General features: G+C 41.2%; 1 protein-coding gene across 1 annotated transcript in view; it reads right to left on the reverse strand.

Annotated features, from left to right (window-relative positions):
- Window positions 1–666: 666 nt before the first annotated feature.
- The window catches only part of NOX3 (NADPH oxidase 3), a 29,823-nt gene continuing 8,301 nt past the window's right edge, over window positions 667–22,188 (reverse strand). The window contains exons 5-13 of the mRNA XM_035110657.3: window positions 21,969–22,114; window positions 20,913–21,091; window positions 20,173–20,302; window positions 11,873–11,965; window positions 11,007–11,260; window positions 6,511–6,673; window positions 5,020–5,166; window positions 3,061–3,185; window positions 667–1,460 (exon numbers count right to left, since the gene is read on the reverse strand). Of these exons, the coding sequence (XP_034966548.1) occupies window positions 1,334–1,460; window positions 3,061–3,185; window positions 5,020–5,166; window positions 6,511–6,673; window positions 11,007–11,260; window positions 11,873–11,965; window positions 20,173–20,302; window positions 20,913–21,091; window positions 21,969–22,114 (1,364 nt within the window). The 3' untranslated portion in view covers window positions 667–1,333. The remainder of the gene's footprint in view (window positions 1,461–3,060; window positions 3,186–5,019; window positions 5,167–6,510; window positions 6,674–11,006; window positions 11,261–11,872; window positions 11,966–20,172; window positions 20,303–20,912; window positions 21,092–21,968; window positions 22,115–22,188) is intronic.

A 22,188-nucleotide genomic window follows, 5' to 3' on the forward strand; every position in this document is an offset into this window, starting at 1 on the left:
GGTTGCACTGGCTTGGCCTGTCCTCTTTTTTGCTCTTCAAGATATGGCAACCCTGTCTTGTGTGACAAGCTTGCTCCCCTCCCCGTGTGTTATGTCTTTGTAGATTATGAGCCTGAGGGGAAGGACCTGAAACTGATTTCTGTAAGCAGTGCTGAGAGCCTTTTTGGCTAAAGGGCAGGATATAAATTCTGTAAAGAAATACATAACAAAAGGGGGGGTGCAGGGAAGCCTTGAACAACACATTTTCATTGTTAAAGATCAAAAAAGGTTCAGACAAACTAAGACCCAGTACTCCTTAATAATTCTGAACTTGCAAGCTTTGTGTTCCATGTTATAAAGATTTGTAACCGATTCAGTTTCATGAGATTGTGTATCTATGACCAAGAAGGCTATATACTCTAGAAAAGACCTTACAGGACAGATAGGTCTGGTTCTTTTGTTCCTATAAAAACTGCACAATAGTAACATGTTGTATCTTCACTACCACACAAACCCGATCTTATTTGGACCACCAAATGAGGTACAATTGTAGTTGTCATTTGTTGTTGTTGTTGTTGTTGTTGTTGTTGTTAATGTGCAGTGACTGGATGGTGGGACTGGAGAACTGAGGTTCTGCCCATCACTTTTTTATTCTAAGCATGATCTAAATGTATTAGCATTTATATATATTATTGTTGCTGTTGTTTATTAATTTATATAACGCTTATATGCAAAAATGGCTTCTAAGTGGTTTACAGCTATAAAATCAATTAGAAAATCTAAACATAATTAGAATGCACAATAACAATTCCACCAGAGCATTTAAAGATCCCTAATTAAAATATACAATAAAACAAGCCAGTTAAAGAAACACAACAACTGAAGCAGTTAAAAAAAACAAGTTCAGAGGAAAACTTGCCTAAACAAGTACTTCTGGGACCTCTCATATTTCAGCAGGGAGGGCATTTTACAACACTCATGCTGCCACTGAAATACCCCACCTCCAGGTTACCATAAGTTGATAGAAAACCAGCCAAGTCCCATTTGCTAATCCTAATGCTCACAGAGAGGGGAAGATTGTTTTTCAGATGACCTGTTTGCTTAGCACGCAGAATACGTGGGACTACTGAGCTGGTGAGAACTTCCCTCCACTACTGTGAGGTTGTTTTTAAAGCATCACCTTCACTCTAAGCAATCTCGGGTTACAATTTAAGGACAAAGTAAATTCCTCTACTAAACACAGAATGCCCAATGTTCTGTTTCAAGATGGCACAATTCCACCAAAATGAAGAAAGAAAAAGAAAAATACACCAAACAGAGCTGTCAGCTACCATTTCCAAAAGAGGTCTAGATTCTAGAAACTTTCTTTGTTGTAGTAAAACTGAACACCTCTTGGATCAGCAGATGAATACCAGCTGCACTTCTTTCGAAGGGTTTGAGACAGAGATTTAGGTCCGCAGAAGAAAACACCAATGTTATTGCTGCCAAGAAAAGCAAGATACCCAGATTAATTTCAGAAGGAAGGAAAAGGGGGGGGGAGAGAAAAAATAATAATAATATGTAATGCCAACTTTATTACAGAGCATAAGAAATATGCTTCCAGCTTCATGACCATTATTTGGGGGATGCTGTCAGAACACTGAATGGCAAGATGAAGTTTGCACTGCCCTGGAGCTCCCCGCCCCCGTTTCTGAAAGTCACCCTTTGAAAAGGGTCAGAGGGCTAAATATGGATCAAACATTTTATAGGATAAAAATCCTTTAAAGCATGAACTATATGGACTTGAAAGCAAAGACTTTATATTCTGTCATTTTTGTGTATCACAGCTAATTTCATGTGGCCTCCCAGGTCAATGGTTAGGCACCTCTGGATTAGGTAGGCCACCAGATAGATTCCATTTGTATATTTTATATTCCATACGTATCATTCCTAAGGCTTGAATCCTTGCTAGGAAGTAAACTTTACTTGTCTCAATAGTGCTTATAGCTGAGTAATCATACATAGGATTGCCATGCATTTTTTCTCATTTAAAAAGACATTCTTATTGGTCAACTGGCAGGTCAATAGTGGGCACTGCTAAACAGGGACTGGTGGGTCTGTCAATTTCATTTTCTAATTCTTCCCATCTTATATTCACTTCTCCACATTTCCACAACAGCTTGTAATTAAAGAAAACATTTCCATGAAAATTCACCAGCATTTTAGTGCGAATTTCTCCTAATACTGTATTGCTTGTATATATACACATGCTTGTATATAATTCTGCCTAATATACACATTTATAATGCACTTTTCACACGTTACTTTCATTAGTATACACATATTCATACACACTGTATACATTACTTGGAGAACTAGATTGAAAAATTTGAAGAAATGCAAATTTCAAATGATGGCTGCATTTTGGTATACACACCGTTTCAGATTACATAGATTCGCCTTTAAATGCAAACTGAATTGAATTTCTCCCCCACCCCTACTGCTGTTAAGAAATCACAAATGATTTTTGTTTATGTCCTTTTTCTGGGTGATGAAGATAAAATAAGCTGCGGTGAGTGCTTCAGAGGCTACTGGGAACAAATAAGCCTTTTCTAAGCTTTTCTTAGCAAAACTCTGGAGTTCAACTTAGACCTTTCAAGCTGAGATGAACTAATAACATAAAAGCATTGTCTTTACATCCACAGCCAATTATGTTGGGGAACAAACACATCCTTGACATCGTAAGAAAAAGGCCTCACTGTTTATCTCTTTAATAACCATTTTCAAGGGAAATTAGTGTTACTTTGTCCTTTGTGCTGAACAATAATTGGATTGTGTCTTTCAATTATAGCTGGACAAATGCCAAGATATTTTAATACTTCAAATATTAGATTCTCCTGTCCAAAAATTAGATTTTATTGGCATTGTCTATCCAAAATTTCTTCATCTAAAGTTTTATTACACATAAAGATGCTTTCAGCGTAAGAACTCAGCTCAAATTATTATTGATAGTGTGATTGATAAAGTGGTACAATTTTTCTTCCCTACCTAGCTCACTGGGGAAAATGCAGTATAATGACATTACTTGCTAATTTGCCTTACCTTGGATGATTTTCTGCTATACGTTTGAATTCTGTGTCCCAGTTTGGTCGTCCATAGAAGGTCTTTTGTTTCAAACCAGTAATTACATCCAACTTTTCATCATAATGTAAGGCAATATGAGTAGCCTATATTGTTGAGAACCAAAAGGTAATTATTTGAGAACCAGCAAGTTTAACATCACCTTCAAGTAAAAAAGTAAAGGCTATAATCCTAACACATGGAGGAACAGATTAAAAGAGGCACTCAAAAGTCTAGATCAGGGATGCCCTCCAAATGACCACTGACCATGTTGGCTGTTCTGGTGGGATTTATATTCCAAGCTCATATTCTCCTGGGATAGCTCAGTCCGTAGAGCATGATACTCTTAATCTCAGGGTCATGGGTTCGATCCCTGCGTTGGGCAAAAGATTCCTGAGTTGGGCAAAAGATTGCAGGGAGTTGGACTATAGATGACCCTTGTGGTCCCAACTCTACAATTCAGAAGACAGCTTCATTTGTTATGATTGTGGTATTGTTGCTCTAAATGTTCACATTCTGTGGGGATGTTTCTGTAATTGTGGACCTGCCCAATCTCATGAGTGGCATCTGGTGCTGGCATGCAGACTTTCCACATTAGCAAGCAGATTCACATGGGTAGCCAAGCTACATACATCATGCAGCATCCACTCAAGGTCAGCAAGAGATAATGGAATTCTGTACCTATGCCTCCCTTCCCTCTACTCTTTCCCCGTCTCCCAGCTGCATATTCATACCACTTAACCCAGGGGTCCCCAAACTTACCTGGCTTTGGGCCGGATGCCCGCCACGCCGATTGCGTGGTGGGCCGGAGGGTGGGGGAGCGCGCGGCTGTGCACGCCCATGCGCATGCGCAAATGCTATCTGTGGCACACTCCCGACCTGGAAAGCGCCAGAAATAGCTTGTGCGCATGTGCAGAAGCCTCCTCCGACCCGGAAGTACACTGGAAATAATGCTTGCGCGTGAACACAAGCTATTTCCATCACTTCTCTGGGTCGGAAGTCGGCAGCCACGCCGCACCGCGCCAGTAACAGCGGGCAGCGGGGGTCCCCGGAGGCCGCATAAAAGAGCCTCGGGGGCCGTATGTGGCCCCCGGGCCGTAGTTTGGGGACCCCTGCCTTAACCCTTGCTTCCAACCTTGCATTCCTTTCATTATTATCACAGTAGCATCAGTTTGTGTAGCAGCCTGCACAGTGGGCAGGAATACCTGCCCTGGTCATCAAACTCCTGAAAGATAAACCCAAATTATGTATAGATAGAAGATAACCCCAGTGCCTTCCTGTTTCTCCATCAGTTAACCAAAATAGTTCAGTTCAGTTCAGTTTTATTACAGCAAAAGCCAGCAATACAAAGTACCATAATTCCAAACAAAAAATCAGCAATAACATCACCCGAAGCAGAACAGTGACACAAAATGAATTTGCAATGTATTATTCAATAGAAGAGATTTACGTTTCTTAATAGCTAAAGTGCAGAATATGGCCACATCATATGATACTGGATAGTTAGTGATGAATGTACAAGTTGTGGAGAAGTTGTGAAGTGCCATAAAGAGGAATTCAGTCAGGGTGGCACTGTCAATAAGGGGTTGGGAGCAGGCAGAGTCACGGGGGAAAGGAAAGCTGGAAGGAGGGAGGGAGAATAAAGAGTAAGAGAAGAACTAAAGAGAAGAGGGTTTGGGGAGCAGTTGCAGATCTGGCTGCCAATCTGCCAGGGCTTGGGTGCTCCTGCATCTGCAGAGAACCTGGCATCAAGTGGTGTACCTGGGACTACCGTGGTAAATATAGTTGGAATGAATACTTTCAAAAGACAAATGTTACAACTATTCACTCTAAGGAAGCTACGCTTTATGTGATTAGGCATTCATTTGATTACTGTTCCTTAGGCTGCAGTCCTGGAAAAGTAAGATTCAGTAACTCAGTCCCATAAGATTTCATTTATACCTGACTTTCATCCCAGCCAGTAAGAAATATGTGATAGCTTAGAAAATGGGCTTTCCCTTTCTCAGCCATTTGTGCTTCCAGCAAGCACAGGAGATCAGCAAACCACTCAAAGGCAGATGGATCTCGGCAAATCCAATAGAAATAAACCTGTCAAGGGAAAGTAAAACAATTCAACAAAGTGCAAGCTTTCATCGGGCGTCCTATATGGCTCTTAAATTATTTATTTGGAGATAAGTAGCTAATCTTATAGCTGGCTACTGTGCTCAGGTGTAAATTTATACTTGATTTTCTATCCAGCATTGACGATGTAGAGTCAATTTTTAAACATACTCCAGCAGTCATTCATATACAGTTTAAACGGATTTTTGAAAATCACAGCCACTGCCTCTAAGGCACTGAGATGTAGACATTCTTAATGCTCAATCTAAACTGCTTCCAATAATATGACAGCACAAGGGACTTGGACCAGGGAGATTTGGTTCAAATATCTGACAAGCCAGGATGCTCTGGCAACTAATATAAGAATTTGGCAAGTTTTGGCAATCAATATAAGAATAGTAACCAACATTTCTATAGCACTTCTTAAGTGTTCAAAGCACCTCACATCCTTTACCCCAGTAATTCTTACAACAACCCACTGAGGTAGATCTTTATTTTTATCCATATTGCAGATGGCTGAGAAGAGTGGCTTGGCTAAGCAAGCCCACCTGATGAGTCACATGTGAAGTAACATTTAAACTAGGAGCTTCCTGGACTACATCTCACACACTTAGCCACTACATTGCACCTCTTTTTAGGCTTAATTTTCATAATGAGTTCATGTACAATTACTGTCAGTTTTCTGTCGGTAAAATGGGAGTTTCAGTGACACACCTCCCAGCATTTGTACAAGGGCAAGACACCTCCCCCTCAACGCATTACCTTTTTGTGGAATACTGTGGAATACATGTAGAACTGAAAAGGGCGGGTGGTGGAGGAAATGAATTAATAATTCACCTCAAAACCTATCACTAGCAGGGCACCAGCACTTTGGCATCATGAATGCCAACTGACACAGTTAAACAACAACAATAATCAATACATATGTTCCATTGGGTGAAATATAGTGCAGACTTAAAACTTTGAATATCTAGAATTATATTAATGTATTTATGCTGAGTTCAAGGCCCCATCTGCACTATACCTGTACATTTAAAGCAGCATCACACCACAGTCATGGCTTCTCCCAAAGAATCTTAATACTATGGGCCATTTAGCTAAGTTTTGAACAAAGGTAAGAATAAGCAGCTACGGGTAGGATTTGCCTAGGAAAAAGCCAGACAGCTTTGCCTCCCTTACACAAAATGCCACAAATCAATAGAATTGGGACATTAGCTGGAAGGCAAGTGGCTAGTATAACCACGATGGTTATTTACTGAAATGATCCCCCCAAACGAGCAGGTGATGCAAAGCATATTTGCAAATGAAATATGTAACCACAATACTGATTACCTTTTCCAGTCTTAGTCCTGTGCTTAGATTACAGCATTTATACCAAATCGATTTCAGAATGGAAGCAAAAGGAGTGACTCCTATTCCGGCTGCAATGAAGACACTAATTTGATACTGGAACGCATCTGTTGCTGCTGCTCCAAAGGGCCCATCTACAGCTAGTCTGTAACAAGAAACATTCAGCTAAAATTAGAAGTCTGCCACTGTTTTCTTTTTGTTGATTTAACTCTATGTGGATTTTATTTTTCTAATACAGTGGTACACTGGTTCTCAAATGCCTTGGTACTCAAACGTCTTGGTTCTCAAACGCCAAAAACCTGGCCATAAGTGTTCCGGTTTCCGAACGTTTTTTGGAAGCTCCAATGCAACTGTCAGCTATTGTTTCTGGGTCACCTGCACCCATCAGAAGCTGCGCCTTCATTTTCAAACATTTCAGAAGTCTAACTGTCTTCTGGAACAGATTAAGTTTTTTTGCTATTTATTTTGTATTTTGGTTTTTGAGGCTTTTTTGTTTAATTTGTTTTTGTGACAATGTGGAACCCAGTTCAGCTACTGATTGATTGATTGATTGATTGATTGTGTGACTGCGGAAATGGATAAAAGCCCCCTAACCAAACAATGACTTCAGTGCAGGTAAAAAAAGAGAGTTAATTTTAATTTAATTTTTATTATCTACAATGCTGTCTTATTTATTTTATAGTACAGTACATTGCTTTCCTTTTATGGATCAATGGTCTCGTTAGATAGTAAAATGCATGTTAAACTGCTGTTTTAGGGGTTGTTTTTAGAAGTCTGGAATGAATTAATCTGTTTTGCATTACTTTCTATGGGAAAATGCACCTTGGTTTTGGAACGGACTTCCGGAATGGATTAAGTTTGAGAACCAAGGTACCACTGTACCTGTTATTTTAATATACGGATTATTAACTGTCATGGGTAAATGGAAGAACGGTGGGATATAATTTTTAATAAATACATAAATAGAATATGTTAAAGGACAAAATAGAATCATTCCAAAATGATGACTTGGTTATATTTGTTACAAGAAGAAGGGCACAGTTTTCCATGGGTGCTGCTTTGCTATCAAAGAAACTATTTAGCACAAGAGAGCAGGAGGGCTATGTGCATAAGGGCTCTGGCCATTTTATTTAAGCATGCAATTGCAATTTTAAGGATTCCGGCAATCTGATTAGTGACTTAATTGCATGGCCAAATTTAGTGAGAGTATTTGCATATTTAATTATGATTTAAGAAAAAAAGCATCCTGCTTTAAAAGTCTTATTTTCCATAGTGTGCAAATCAAGGCACAGAGGAACTGATTTAATTTTGGAATGTTTTTAATCAGTTTGAAAACTTCTTGCTATGCAGTGAAGGAATGAAAAAATGTGAGGGTGGGGATAGAATTATATATATATATATATATTAGCATGTAATTCATAAACATATGAAAATGTCTGCATTAAAAGGAGTGTTCAGAGCAAAACGAGCATGCCACCAATTCAGGAAGGGAGATTCCTTCTTCTCTCACACTGCTTCTCAGTCCTCCTGGCTAGATAAGTCTTTTTCCTACGGAGCCACTTGCTCTTGAATGCACATGACTGGTGCCCGACTGCCCATTGTTCTTTCTTAAATGCCATGCTTAAAATCATCTAACATCTTTTCTACTTTGAGGATATTTTGAAGACCTAATCCCTGATTCATTGGATAAAAAGTGGTTTAGTGACACAAACTCAGAAGACTTAAAATTCAGGATTTGGATTTAATATATAGGGTTTATATTTTAATCCTCTCTGGGGCAATCTGGTTTTTTAAAAAAGGATAGTTAATCATACACAGGAAGCTGCTTTATACTGTCTTAGACTATTTGCTCAGCTAGCCCAGGATTGTCTAATCCAAGGCGGGAGAACAGCAGGCCTTGCCATTTTCCAGGCCCTCTTCCTAAACTTAACTCCTTCCCAATCCACACACACTCTAGTCCAGGCTTCCTCAACCTCGGCCCTCCAGATGCTTTTGGCCTACAACTCCCATGATCCCTAGCTAGCAGGACCAGTGGTCAGGGATGATGGGAATTATTAAGCAGTGGGTGGACATATCAGACGACACGGAGATTTCTCCAAGTAGTTCTTTATAAGTAACCTGGGACTGAACTGAACAGCTCAGCCAGCCTGCTTTATACTGTATAGGCAGCCAGCTGTCAACATTGTTACAACAACAGCCCAGGGTTTCCCGCCTAAATTAACTGACGTGGACCTGAGTGAAAACTGTATACACAATACCCCTGGTGGCCGGGGTGAGAACATAACAGGAATTGTAGTCTCAAAACATCTGGAGGGCCAAAGTTGAGGAAGCCTGCTCTAGTCTCAGGCTACAGCCCCAATGGCCCTGTTTTGAAATGCTTCCCCGAACTATAATTAGGCCTCTCGCTAGCCTGAAAGGATGATAGAGAGATTTGGGTGTGGGGAGGGGAATGTGACTGTATGTCAAAACCTCTGATGTTTACTGTACAAGGGTAAGAGTCATGCCTGTTGCTCCACCTACATTTGCTCTGACCACCCACTACAGGCATGTGGCCCCCAAGGAACAGGGATGGCGGGGGAGTTTGATTCATTATGCGTTTAAAGCCAAATCTATCAGCCTCACACGTTCCGAAACAAAATGCAAACCAAAACACAGCCAGCTGGCCTTTGGAATTCTCACTTAACCAATTTTTGCAGTTCTCCAACTCATCAATGCATATATATTAGGGGAAAATGCATAAAAATGAAGCTCTCTATGGAAATAACATACAAAAACGCATTATATTAGGTGGGGATTGTTTGCAAGAAAGGGTCCATTAGTCAAAACTGCATGGAAAAATGTGTTTATTAGGAGATATTCACGCTAAAATGCTAAGGGATTTTCTGCAGGTTGCTGCAGAAATGCAGAGAGCTGAATTTAAGATTGGAAAATGGAGAAATACTAGGGTTGCCAGACTCAATAGAGGACAGGACTTCAGTGCCTTTAATTGCTCTGCTCTCTTTTGAGTCTGGAAACCTTAAAAAGAAACCAGCAGGCCTTTTGTTTAATTTCCAAGCAGAGGGTCTGCTGGTTTCTCCCAAACTTCGGCCCTCCAGATGTTTAGGACTACAATTCCCATCTTCCCCGACCACTGGTCCTGTTAGCTGGGGATCATGGGAGTTGTAGGCCAAAACATCTGGAGGGCTGCAGTTTGGGGATGCCTGCTGGAGGCTGTCCATGAGGGAAGGAGGCCTGAAGAAGGATCCCCACCCCAGATCCAATCTGACTGGCAGAAGCTCTTTAGGATCTCAGGTAGAGGTCATCTTTGCCTCCACCTTTTACCTGATACCATTAACAAGAGATGCCCAAGGCCTCCTTGCAAACATTGTTCTCTGAGTTCTACCCCTTTCCTACACTGAAACCTGGTCATTTCCTATCAGGGTCCTTAGGCACCTTTAACTGACTGCACCTCAGTTCAGAAGGTATCCCTGACTGGTGGGGGTTTTATGAATAGTAATATTGCGTCAGGTCGCATGACATGTGCCAACTTTTAGGAAGCTGCAAGCAGACGGGAAGAAGATAGATTTGTGAACAACTTCCTGAGAACAAAATGCCAGCATCCAGCACCCACTGCAAATATTGCCTTGTCCCAGATACCCTGTTAAGTTGCTGGTACTATTTTATAATGATTAGGAAGGATGAAGAAAGTTTATTGCAAAGCTGGGGGGCGGGGAATAGCAAGTATGCTAACAAGCAAATAAGAACTGGCTGTAGAGCCAGAGTAGATTCAAAAAGTTTTACTTCCAATCTGGGGGTAATTTATTTTTATCTCTTTTATCCTTTGGTCATTTATAGGCACTGCAGCAAAAACAAACATTTCTGATTTTCAGTTAAAACATCTATCCTCTCCCTTCCCATGCAGCATAGTGGTAAGTATACATAGTTACTCGGAAGTAAATGCTATGGAGTTCAATGGAGTTCAAAAGTCCCAGTATTTGAATTACAGGGGAAGGAGTCTTTGTCTTTGTGTTACTGTTTTTAGAAAATTATGGAGGGACATGATTTTGCTAAAATTGGGGGGTAGGATCTGTGGATTTCATTAAGCCCCCTGCTTCCCCCCCCAAAAAAAGACATGTCCCTTCCCTATAAGTGAAGCACTTTATGGACCTTACAGTTGCAGACTTAAACAGTTGCTTAGCTTTCCTACTGAAAACCATGGAATATCAAAGTGCTTAGTTTTGGCTGGATCACGGGCATATCAAATAATATTCAATATCTTTTCCAAGTAGCATGAATTAAGCAGTCCTCCTGAAGGAAAACATTAATGTATGGGTTTTTTTCCTCCTGCCAGTGAGACTTCGAGAATGCTGTGTTTTACTACATCTATAATTATAATTTATACTATGTTTCGATATGCAAAAAAACCCCAAACCCTTCACAAATTGTTAGTTAATCAAAACAAAATGACAAGTTTGCAACACTGTAGTTAGTTAACAAACCTTGGCAGCTTCCACGGCTCCTTAAAGGTTTTCTCCTTTGCTCCAAAGGCGCTGAAAAGGGCTTCTGTCCAATCCCCAACTGACCTTATGTGTACACTGAAAAAGTCATCTTCTGGGGCTGAAGTGAGAGTGAAAGGGTGCCACTCCATCTGTGAGATAGCGGGGCACTGGAGAAAGATATACTGACCAGCCTCCATCTTAAAGCCACGTTTTTTCATATGAAGCTCCAGAACTCCAGAGGAATGAGACACCACCTAAGCCACAGTCAAATGACAATCAGCACAATATCTCTAGGAACCCAAGAGGTTTTCTTATACCAAGTCCACTGGTCCATCTAATTCAGTATTGTGTACACTGACTGGGAGTGGCTCTTTCCAGGGTTTCAGGCAAGGAACTCATGGAACTCACACAGCCCAACCTAGAGATGCTGGGGATTGAGCCTGCATGCAAAGCAGAGGCTCTACCACCGAACAGCAACCCCAAAATAGCCCTGTGCATCAACAAGGAATGTAATAATAAATGTGACTCAGCTGATTTTAAATGGGCAAATATTAGCTACCATTTGCACCTGGATGCATGACTTTTTGCTGGCCACAGCGCCTCCATATTTTTCACATGGTGATGATGTTGCATACCTTGCCGTTCAATTTCAGACTTGCCGTTGCAGGAAAACTTTTTTTCTTAACAGTATTATGAAAGTAAGGCAATATTGAAATGCTCATGTATATGGTAATGGAAAATGAACCCACGAACAGAATGTGCAATACACCAACAAAATATTGAATACAGAACTTTCTACTGATGAAGCAATATAACCATACATTTTTATTTTAATACAGATAATAAAGCTGATACGACATACACACCTTCGTAATGACAACCTCTTGCTGAAACCTCCAGAGCCTAATAATTCTTTCACAGATGTACAATATCACAGGGCATAAGACCCACTTCCAAGCCTGTTGGGGATCATATAAAGAGAAGTTTTAATGCATATATAAGCTTTAAATTTCTAATGGAAACCACCGCAGGCATTATGGTATTTCAGTCCATCTCCACCTTGTCTTTAAAGAGGATGCTAAGGTGGGCAATATACCCAAAATTCCTAAGCAAAGAGGAGGAGCGCTTGCCAAACACTCCACCACCCCACTGACTGAGAAGAGAATGCAGGTTTCCATCTTTTCCACAGGGGTTGGAAACTTATGGCCCATGGAGCTGTTAAGGGCTTGAATTTAGCCCAGTAACAAAATAGAAGCCAGTGCAGCTCTCTGAGCAGGGTGTAATATGCAGACAGGGTGTCACTCCTGTCAGTAATTGTGCTGCATCTTTCTGAACTAACTAGGTTCCCAAGGAAAGTGCAAAGAAAGCCCTACTTAGAATGTGTTACACTAATGCAATAAGGGCGCGGGTGGCGTTGTGGTCTAAACCACTGAGCCTTTTGGGCTTGCCGATCAGAAGGTTGGCAGTTCGAATCCCCGTGACGGGGTGAGCTCCTATTGCTTTGTCCCAGCTCCTGCCAACCTAGCATGCCAGTGCAAGTAAATAAATAGGTACCACTGTGGCGGGAAGGTAAACAGCGTTTCCATGTGCTCTGGTTTCTGTCACGGTGTTCCATTGCACCCAGAAGCGGTTTAGTCATGCTGGCCACATGACCCGGAAAGCTGTCTGTGGACAAACGCCGGCTCCCTCGATCTGAAAGCGAGATGAGCGCTACAACCCCATAGTCATCTTTGACTGGACTTAACCATCCAGGGGTCCTTTACTTTTACCTTACAATAATGCAATATTAAAGTAAGTACTGTAATGCCTAGACTACTGTAGGGAAACTGTGAGAAATGGAATTCTCTACCTGTTCATTGTTCAGAGTCCTGAACTAGAAAAAACAATGGGAGGCATTTCCAAGCTTCTGGGAATCAAGAAGGGGGTGGGCTGTAGAGGGTGCATGGTGTCAGTGGTGGGCTCTGCCAGGGCATAGGGCTGCTTGCACCTGCCTAAGCATGATGGATGCTGATGCAAGCCATGCTCAGTTGTTCAGGACATAGATCCTGTTTGGCTCAGAGAGTATAAATGCATGCTCCGTGAAATTGTCACTTCTCTTTTTCTAACACAGGCTCTCTAGATTGGATTCTTGAACCTTTAAGAAGAGAGACCCAATTTCCACTCCCTGATTCTGCTGTACAATTAGCAAAGTTTTCTAGTATGATGCATTGGCCAGAAATTGACCCAAAAAGTTCAGTTATGCTGAAATGACCTATTTTTATTAAATTGATTGGGCTGTTTTATTGTCAATAATTACACTTAGCAGATCTATGACATCAAGTTGCTTAGACCTCAAGATATTATAGCTGATAATTGCACTTCATGGTCATATATACTGATCATCCTATTGATCAAATGTACTTAGCTGACCATATATATTAACTGGTCATTCTGTTCAGCTTGAGCTGCAACAGCTTTAGATAATTAGATATAATGGAAGATGCAGGATTTTTTTAGACATGCAAGCATTCATTCTCCTGTTTTAGTTTTAGTATCGGAAAAACAGCTTACAATGGCTTATTTTAGTCAGCAGAGGATATGCAAAATGAATGTGCTTTCATTTATTGACTTTGCAACTCAATTATACCAAAGTACTTAGATTTAAGTTTCTCTTTAATTAATACTTTATATATCTTAATAAAACCAGGAATAATAGTATGCAATAGGGAGAAACACGGGGCAGTTGCCCTAGTCTGTATCCAGTGCTGAACAAAACTAGATCATGTTGCTATTTGCGAATATTATTGTTTAATCTTTGTTCTTTTAATTCATCAGATTCACACATTACCATCACATTTTAGATTGTCTAAAAAACTCTCATTATTAAAGGAGCTGATTTATATTCCCACATCATCAATGCACTGGGTGCAAATGAATGGAAAGACACTAGTTCCAGTTCATAATAATTAAAATAATCATTCCAAAGCCCACAATTGGGCAATACGTATTGTTATCAGAACCAGCTAAAGTGATACAGGATAGTTGTCTATAAAATTATTGAAACCTTGACACTGTAGGTTTCTCACATTTTTCATTATCCTCCTCCCCAGTTTTCCAGAGTATGGTACCATCACAGAACCAGTTGCAATGATTTCTGTTTAAATTTAACACAACATTGAGACAAAAAAATACACTGGGTTGTATCCACAGGGGACATTTTCACTAGCCGAAAGAGGCACCTGATATTCAATTATTCTCCCCTGACCTACTCAAGCCTCCTATGCCTTATTCCACCCCATTTAGAAGGATCCCTCAAACATCAAGGACCATGGTTTGGGGGTGGGGGTGGAGGACACTTAGAAATCGATAGCAAACAGGCCAAATCCTATGCCAAAGGTTAAATGGACATAAATCTGACATCAGGAATCATTAGACAGAGAAACCAGTAGGAGAACACTTCAATTTCCCAGGACATTCTATACAAGATCTCAAAGTAGCTGTCTTATTACAAAAGAATTTCAGAAATAGACTGGAAAGAGAGAAGTTGCTGAATTGCAACTTATTACCAACTTAAATCCATGGAGAGACCTGGTCTGAATAGAGACATTGGATTCTTATCTCATTATACATGGAAAAGCTATTTTTAGCCATCTCACCCCTTGCTTTTTCCTGTAAGACCAATTGCAGTCGTTAACAGTTATCAACAGCTATCAGTCAGTCAATCTCCCATTCCCACCACCCTTCTGAGTAATACCCCTCCCCATCCCCTCACTATATATAAGGGTCTGGTGACTTCTGTTTCAGTGTCTCTGAAGAAGTGTGCATGCACACGAAAGCTCATACCAATGACAAACTTAGTTGGTCTCTAAGGTGCTACTGGAAGGAATTTTTCTATTTTATTTTTATTTTGTTTCGACGGCAGACCAACACGGCTACCTACCTGTAACCTAACTCAGCTACCCTCTGGAATGGATTAGCTTTATTTTTATTTTATATAATGAAATTTATACACCACTTGATTGCAAATAGAACCCCTAGGTGGTTTAGGACCCTCCTCCCCAATAATCACATTGTCAACAAAAGACAAAGTTAAAAATAGGTATTTTAAGCAATCCAAAATACAATTAAAACCAACAGTTAAAATAAAAACAGATTGAAACACATGTCAACTTCTACATGTCTGGATAGGTTTGCCTAAAGTGTTTTTTAGCAGGCACCAAAAAGTGTACAGCAAAGTTACCTGCTTGATGTCAAGAGACAGGGAGTTCCAAATTGTCGGTGAAGCCATACTAAATTGTTGATTTATTACAAGTGCAAAACAAATATTTTGTGATACCTGTAGGAGTCCCAGTTCTGCAGTTCAGAGTGGTCAAATGGGCATATATGAGATAAGATTATCTGAGTTCCACAAGCTTAATGCTTGCAGCAGGGAGTCTAAGGTGTCACCACAAGATCAAAGTCACTCCACTGCATCGACATTCTTCAGCATAATAGGATTGCTGCTCAGGCTATAACTCATCTCAACAGAAGTACTGGAGGTAAAATATTGCTCTGGTTTAAGAAACTGCAGTGGTGCAAGTCACCAACGAAAAGTAAATCATTGACCTAATTACTAGCTACAGAAAAGTGAAAATCAAGCGTCTTTCTTCTTTCTGTTTGTATTGCACAGACAGAAAAACCCTGCTGAGGAATTTTTAAACTATTTGATATCCTCCCTGAGAATTCAGCCAAGGCTTTCAAATATGCTCCTTTGATCCTTTAGCAAGCAGCTGTAGAAAGTGCTATCTTTAAAGTGTTCTTTTTGTTGGAAATGAATAGTCTTTGATGACTTGTTGAGTGACCAAAGCTTCTTTCCTTGTATTCAGGACACTTGCCTTGTGCCAAGGTGACAAATTCATTAGTCCTGACATTAAATGATATCAGACAGGCTGGTGATGGGACCTGAGGACACAGGCTTTAGTACTCTAAAGGTAGATCACCATCACTTGGAGCTGAACCTGGACAAATCTATGAAGTGTGTTTCTTTTATATACGTTCTAAACACCTAATAACAGTTTAAATAACAGATGAATTCTTTAAAGAGATGATTGACTTCATTCCTTGGCAAGCTTGCTGAATTCTCCATTTGTGACACTTTTGAGACCCACTTTAGACCTAATGTTGTTGGCCTTTTTACTGTCCTGGAAATAGGCATTTCCATTTCAGTGCTACTGTTTGTTTTTTAATTATTATTATTATTTCCTGCCCATCTGGCTGGATTTCCCCAGCCACTCTGGATGGCTTAAAGTGATACTGTTTAAGCGATACTGTTCATATAGGCTTTGTTTTACACCTTTGTGTGGTTCCATCAGTGTTGACCAGTTACTCATATGTGCTCAGAGAGATTTACAAAGTTGAATCTCAAAATCCTCCAGGAGATATTCTCCCAGAGTTTGCTTATGGATGGCTTAGTGGTGGCATTGTAAATCAGAAGGGTTGGGTTTTGTTTTTTTAAAAAACAATGACCTGGTGACAGTCAACCATACATCCTTACCCAGTGCTGCCATGGCACAGGCACAAGAAACAAAACTCCTTAAGGAGTAAGATATAAGGCTGTAACATTCATTGCTTATTTAACGTTCACAAAGACTTCTTTGTGAATGTCTACATTAGGAATGTGGTAAGGAAAGCTTCCTTCTTGGACATCCTAATATCTGTTGAGTTCCACTCAGAGGAAATATTCCAGGAGGCAGTGAATGACCTGTAAAACTAAGTGGTATGTGCCAACATTGTGTTTTCCCAACTTCAATGTGTTTTCCATCTGTTTCATAGACCAAATCATCTTAATCTGGTATGACTTTGAGATTCAAGATCCATCAGCATTCAAAACTATGCAATAGGGACTAGTCCACCAGCCTCAACCTGCCTATCTTCTTACTTACTATCAGTCCAGAGCACTGGCTGTCAGCTTCCTCCTCCTTAGACTCAGTGTTGCAGAACTCAGAGGAGGATGCTCACAAAAGTAGAATTAGTTGGCATTGCGAGTCATTTGTTCTGGCTCCACCTTCCCTTGGTCACCTTGAGTTCTACCCAATGGGCCTCAGCCACCACTGAAAGCACAATGAAGCATCAGCTATGAAACTATGGAGATCGATTGATCTATCTATCTATCTATCTATCTATCTATCTATCTATCTATCTATCCACCTACAACACAGAAAGCTGCTGTATGCTGAGTCAGAGCATTTGTCCCTCTAGTCTACAATAGGGTTACCAGACATCCCCGTTTCCCGGGGATAGTCCCCGGATTTACGAATAAGTCTCCAGACAAATTCCATCCCTGGAATGTCCCTGGATTTCATCTAATGTCCCTGGGAAACGCAGCAGCGGCAGTCTCAGCAGCCCGGAGCTGTTGGCTCTGGCTGGCTTCAGGAGCTGCCCGGAAGTCCCCATATGATGGTGGTGCAGGGGCTCCAAGATGCAGCTTCTGGGCTGCTACCATCTTCCCTGACCCCAGCAACTAAGCTGTGAAGGGAGGCTTCATGCTGCCTATTGGAGGGGGCAGGGATCTCTCAGTTAGGCAACGGGAAGCCTCCCTTCCCAGCTGAGGGATCCTCCTGCTTGCACGCAAGTAGGAATGGGATTGGGGCTGCTCCGATGGGAAGGGAAGCATTGCGCTGCCTGAGAGATCCCTGCCCCCTCCTGCTGGCACACAAGTAGGAGTTGGGATGGGGCTGCTCCAAAAGACAGTGTGAAGCCTCGCTTCCCAGCTGAGGGATCCCCACCCCCTCCTGCTTGCACACAAGTAGGAATGGGATTGGGGCTGCTCCGATGGGAAGGGAGACATTGCGCTGCCCGAGCCTCGCTGCTGCTGCTCTCAGCCCTCCTTCTCTGCCTTCCATGCCTGACCCACCGTGCACCGCTTCCCCACCACCACCACTGAAGAACCAACAACTCAGGGGCTGCCCAGGCTCATGGAGAAAGGTGATACAGTGGTACCTCGGTTTATGAACACAATTGGTTCCGGAAGTCTGTTCATAAACTGAAGCGTTCATAAACTGAAGCGAACTTTCCCATTGAAAGTAATGGAAAGTGAATTAATCCGTTCCAGACGGTCCGCGGAGTAAGCGTTCATAAACTGAAGCGAACTTTCCCATTGAAAGTAATGGAAAGTGGATTAATCCGTTCCAGACGGGTCCGCGGAGTACTTAAACTGAAGCGTTCATAAACTGAAGCATGGGTGTAATTGGTTCCGGAAGTCTGTTCATAAACTGAAGCGTTCATAAACTGAAGCAAACTTTCCCATTGAAAGTAATGGGAAATGAATTAATCCGTTCCAGATGGGTCCGCAGCGTTCATAAACCGAAAATTCATAAACCGAGGTGTTCATAAACCGAGGTTCCACTGTAGAAGCCTTGGAAGAAGGGGAAACATGACGGTTGAGGTCAAGGCAGTGGCTGTCCTTCTGCCACCGCCATCACTGCAGCATCAACGTCCCGAACATGTTTTGTTTTGTTTATTTGTTTATTTGTTTGTTTGTTTGTTTGTTTGTTTAAGTGTCCCTGGATTAATTGAAACCTTAGTCTGCAAGTCTGGTAACCTTAGTCTACAATGACTAAGAAGCTCTCCAGAATTCCAAGCAGGGATCTCTCCCAGTCATACCTAGCGATGCTGGAGGTTACCCCTGGGACTTTAACCATGTAGAACAGGTGCCCTACCACTGTCACAGCCCTTCCCCAACCTTGAGTACATTCCTTTGGGTGTGCAGGGAAGGAGACGTGCCTCACGGATGTTATGCGCATTAGTTTCAGTGCATGGTATTGCAAGACAACTGCTGTCTTTATTCACAGTATTTATTTCTATGGAGACACTAAGTTTTTAGAGATACATTAATATGCGTGCAGGGTAGTAGCAAATAATAGTTTTATGTGGGAACCAATCTAGGTCAGTCATTACAATCCTCCTAAGTTATTGATGTATTTTTTCCCATTGTATTTTAACATGGTAATTTTATTCCTGCTTTCTTTCTGCACAATCCTAATCTTTTGTGAATAGTAGCCTAAAAATATCTTAATAAATGTTAGATTTTTGTCACTCAGGCATGTGACAAGCATGCACATGATGGTTACTTAATTACCCCCTGTGGATTTGCATTCTTTGGAGAGTTTGTTTTTGAACAAGATTTCAAACTCTTAGACAGCTTACTATTGTTTTCTCATTTTGTATTTTTTTTTAAAGCCTCGACATAAAATATTGTTCTTTGCACTGGGTGGTCAGGATGGCAACCTTATTCTAATCAGAGCATTATAGGCACAATATGACACATAATGAAATCATCTAACAGCTTGGAAGGCATTATTGGCAAAGACGGTCAAGCAAATTAATTGGGATTTTTAAACAGGTGCCACTGTGATTCATTTTATACAGGAGGCACTCTTGTTTTTCTACAGCCTTGTAAACAGAGCAACACTCTTGGGGCTCTTCCAGATGTGTTTTGTGTAGCCCTATAGCTGACTTATTCTGAAATATCTTAAATAGTTCCACAATATTTTCATTGTGTGGAAGGTGCTTTGTGCAGTTTCTCACTTTTATATGTGGCAAGGTGGTGGTGGTTTGAGCAATTTTCATGGCATTTCCCCACTTTTTTTCTGACAGGAGGCCTGTCAATGCAGTCTCTAAAATGATGGACAGCTCAGACTGACTCAGTAAACCAAGTAGTTCCTGCTGTCTGTTCTCCTAATCTCCCACAGGGTCAGAATTATATAATATCACATGTTATATGCAAAACAACAACAACAACAACAACCAACAGTGAAAGGGGTATCAATAATTTGGGTGCATGTTCATAACTCCAACATTTACTGCTTGGTGGAATGAGGGAGCATAAGACACGGAACATTTCTCAATCTGAACCAGGTTTTCCCAAACTTAGAGATCTTCAGCTGCTTTTGGACTACAGTTCCCATCATCCCTGACAACTGGTCCTGGTAGCTAGGGATGATGGGAGTTGTAGTCCCAAAACAACTAGAGACCCAAGTTCGGAAAACTCAGATTCTGAGCAATTCCCTCCTTTGAGTGGATTGGAAGAAGTGCAATCACCCTCTAAGAAACAGCAAAGTAACAATATCACTTAAAAAAAAGAATCTGACTGAACAGCAGGACATCCGAAAGGGCCTAGAATGAGGCAAGAAGCAAGAGTCATTCTTACCACAGGGTCATTGCCAGAGAACTGTGGCAAAGGACATTGACCTGATGTTTCCCACTCCAAATAATGTTCTTTGCAGTAAGTGACATTGTGCAGCAACAAACTCTGAGGGGTCTGGCCACGGATGAGCTGACTAAACAGAAAAAGAAAAGCATTATAAAGCTAGAGCTGAATAAAAAAATGGTCTTTGACATTTCCTTTTCACTTGCATTGCCACGAAAAAGTCGCTCTGTGAATTAAAAATCTCACGAGCCTTTCTTTTAGCACACATGGAATAACACAGTGGTGGTCAGCAGTGTCCATCACAATGGGGCAGTGCCAACAGTGGGATCTTTGCTGCTTGCTTAGACAATGTTCTGGGGAAAAGCTGGGCAGCAATGAGGTCAGGGCTGTTCAGGCACACTAGTGCAGCCAATCCAGTGCTTCCCCCAGCAAACCAGGCAGCCTCAGCTTCACTCTTGCCCTGCTTCATTCTGGGAAGTGGCAGTGTAGTACTACCCCACTGTATCAGTCATTCCTGATGGCAGCAGGCTGGGGAAATTTGTGGGCAGGTTACAGCAGGAAGCAGGAGTGTTGGCCTCTGAGGCTGTTTCTATGCTGCCCTCCAAGTGATCCGCTAGCCACCTTGCATAAATTTATAATATGGGTGATGTAACTTTGGGCACAATCTGGTAGGAAAGCAACACACAAATGATGACTTCTGATGATGACATTAAGTCATATTGATGTATGCTGATACTCACCCCATCCCATGAATAACCAAACCAATGAAGAAAACAACAAACAGGTGATGAGTATACCAGAACACCTCATAGAAGGACCTTGTGATGATCTCTGTAGATGAAGTCATGATCAGAATTAATGACACAGTGATCAGGAGACCTGTCATTCCAGCAGTGGTTGCTAGTATTTCAGTTGTATTCTTTTTATTTTATTTTTTGGGGGGGGGGAGAAATAACAAAGTGTTTTTATAGGACAAATGAATAAATGTAGCTTCAGCATAAAAATAAACACATGAAAGATTTGAGTTTTTTTAATCAGACATACTGGGTTGTTTCTAAGAGTAGACTCTTAGAGTAGTAGGGTCTACTCAGAGCAGACCCACTGAAATTAATGGGCCTAAGTTAGTTATGTCTGTTATTTTCAATGGGTAGAACTAGCATTGGATGCAACCTAATGGCACTGATTATTAAAACTTAGGTTTGTGCTGGAAAGTGGTATAAATAATATTAGCTGCAATTTGTTTGCTTCTGTGAAAGGATTACAGGAAATGATATGACCTAAGAGGTAGCTGTTTTGCTACACTGGAGGGAATGAAATAGAGCAAGATTCAATGAAACAGAAAGGTAAGAACAGGCACCCCCAATCTGTGGCCCTCCAGGTGTTTTGGCCTACAGCTCCCATGATCCCTACCTAACAATACCAGTGGTCGGGGAAGATGGGAATTGTAGTCCAAAACATCTGGAGGGCCGAAGTTTGGAGATGCCTGGGTAAGAATGAAACTCATGCAGATTAATCTAGCTGTAACTTTCCAAAAGGCGGGTGTTAGGCAATAATGAGTTATACACGTGGTGCCACGTTCTTCTTTCAAAATAAAGTGTGCTTGTGCAGACTTTTGAAGACACTAAACATTTGAAGACTTTTTGCTTCTATTGTTTCTATTGTGTGTGTGTGTGTGTGTGTGTGTGTGTGAGAGAGAGAGAGAGAGAGAGAGAGAGAGAGAGAGAGAACACACATTTTCAAGGTAGGGGAAGCAGTCCAATGACAAACACCAGCCAATCTCTAAAATGCCAACTTACCATGTCATAGTTCCTGATTGGGTTCAAGTAGGATTCATTAGGGCTCTTGCCAATGCCCGACAGTTTACGGTTTAACTCTCCTGCTTGCTTGGACTGGCTAAGATGGTATCGCTCTATGTTGATCAAATGTGCAATGATGTGAATGGCTTTGAAAAGAAAGAGATATTTAGTGAGGACCATAATATGAAATATTGGAAGCAAATAGATCCTCATTTCATGG

The sequence above is a fragment of the Zootoca vivipara genome, chromosome 3, assembly GCF_965207765.1.
Source record: "Zootoca vivipara chromosome 3, rZooViv2.hap1.1, whole genome shotgun sequence".
NCBI lineage: Eukaryota > Metazoa > Chordata > Lepidosauria > Squamata > Lacertidae > Zootoca > Zootoca vivipara.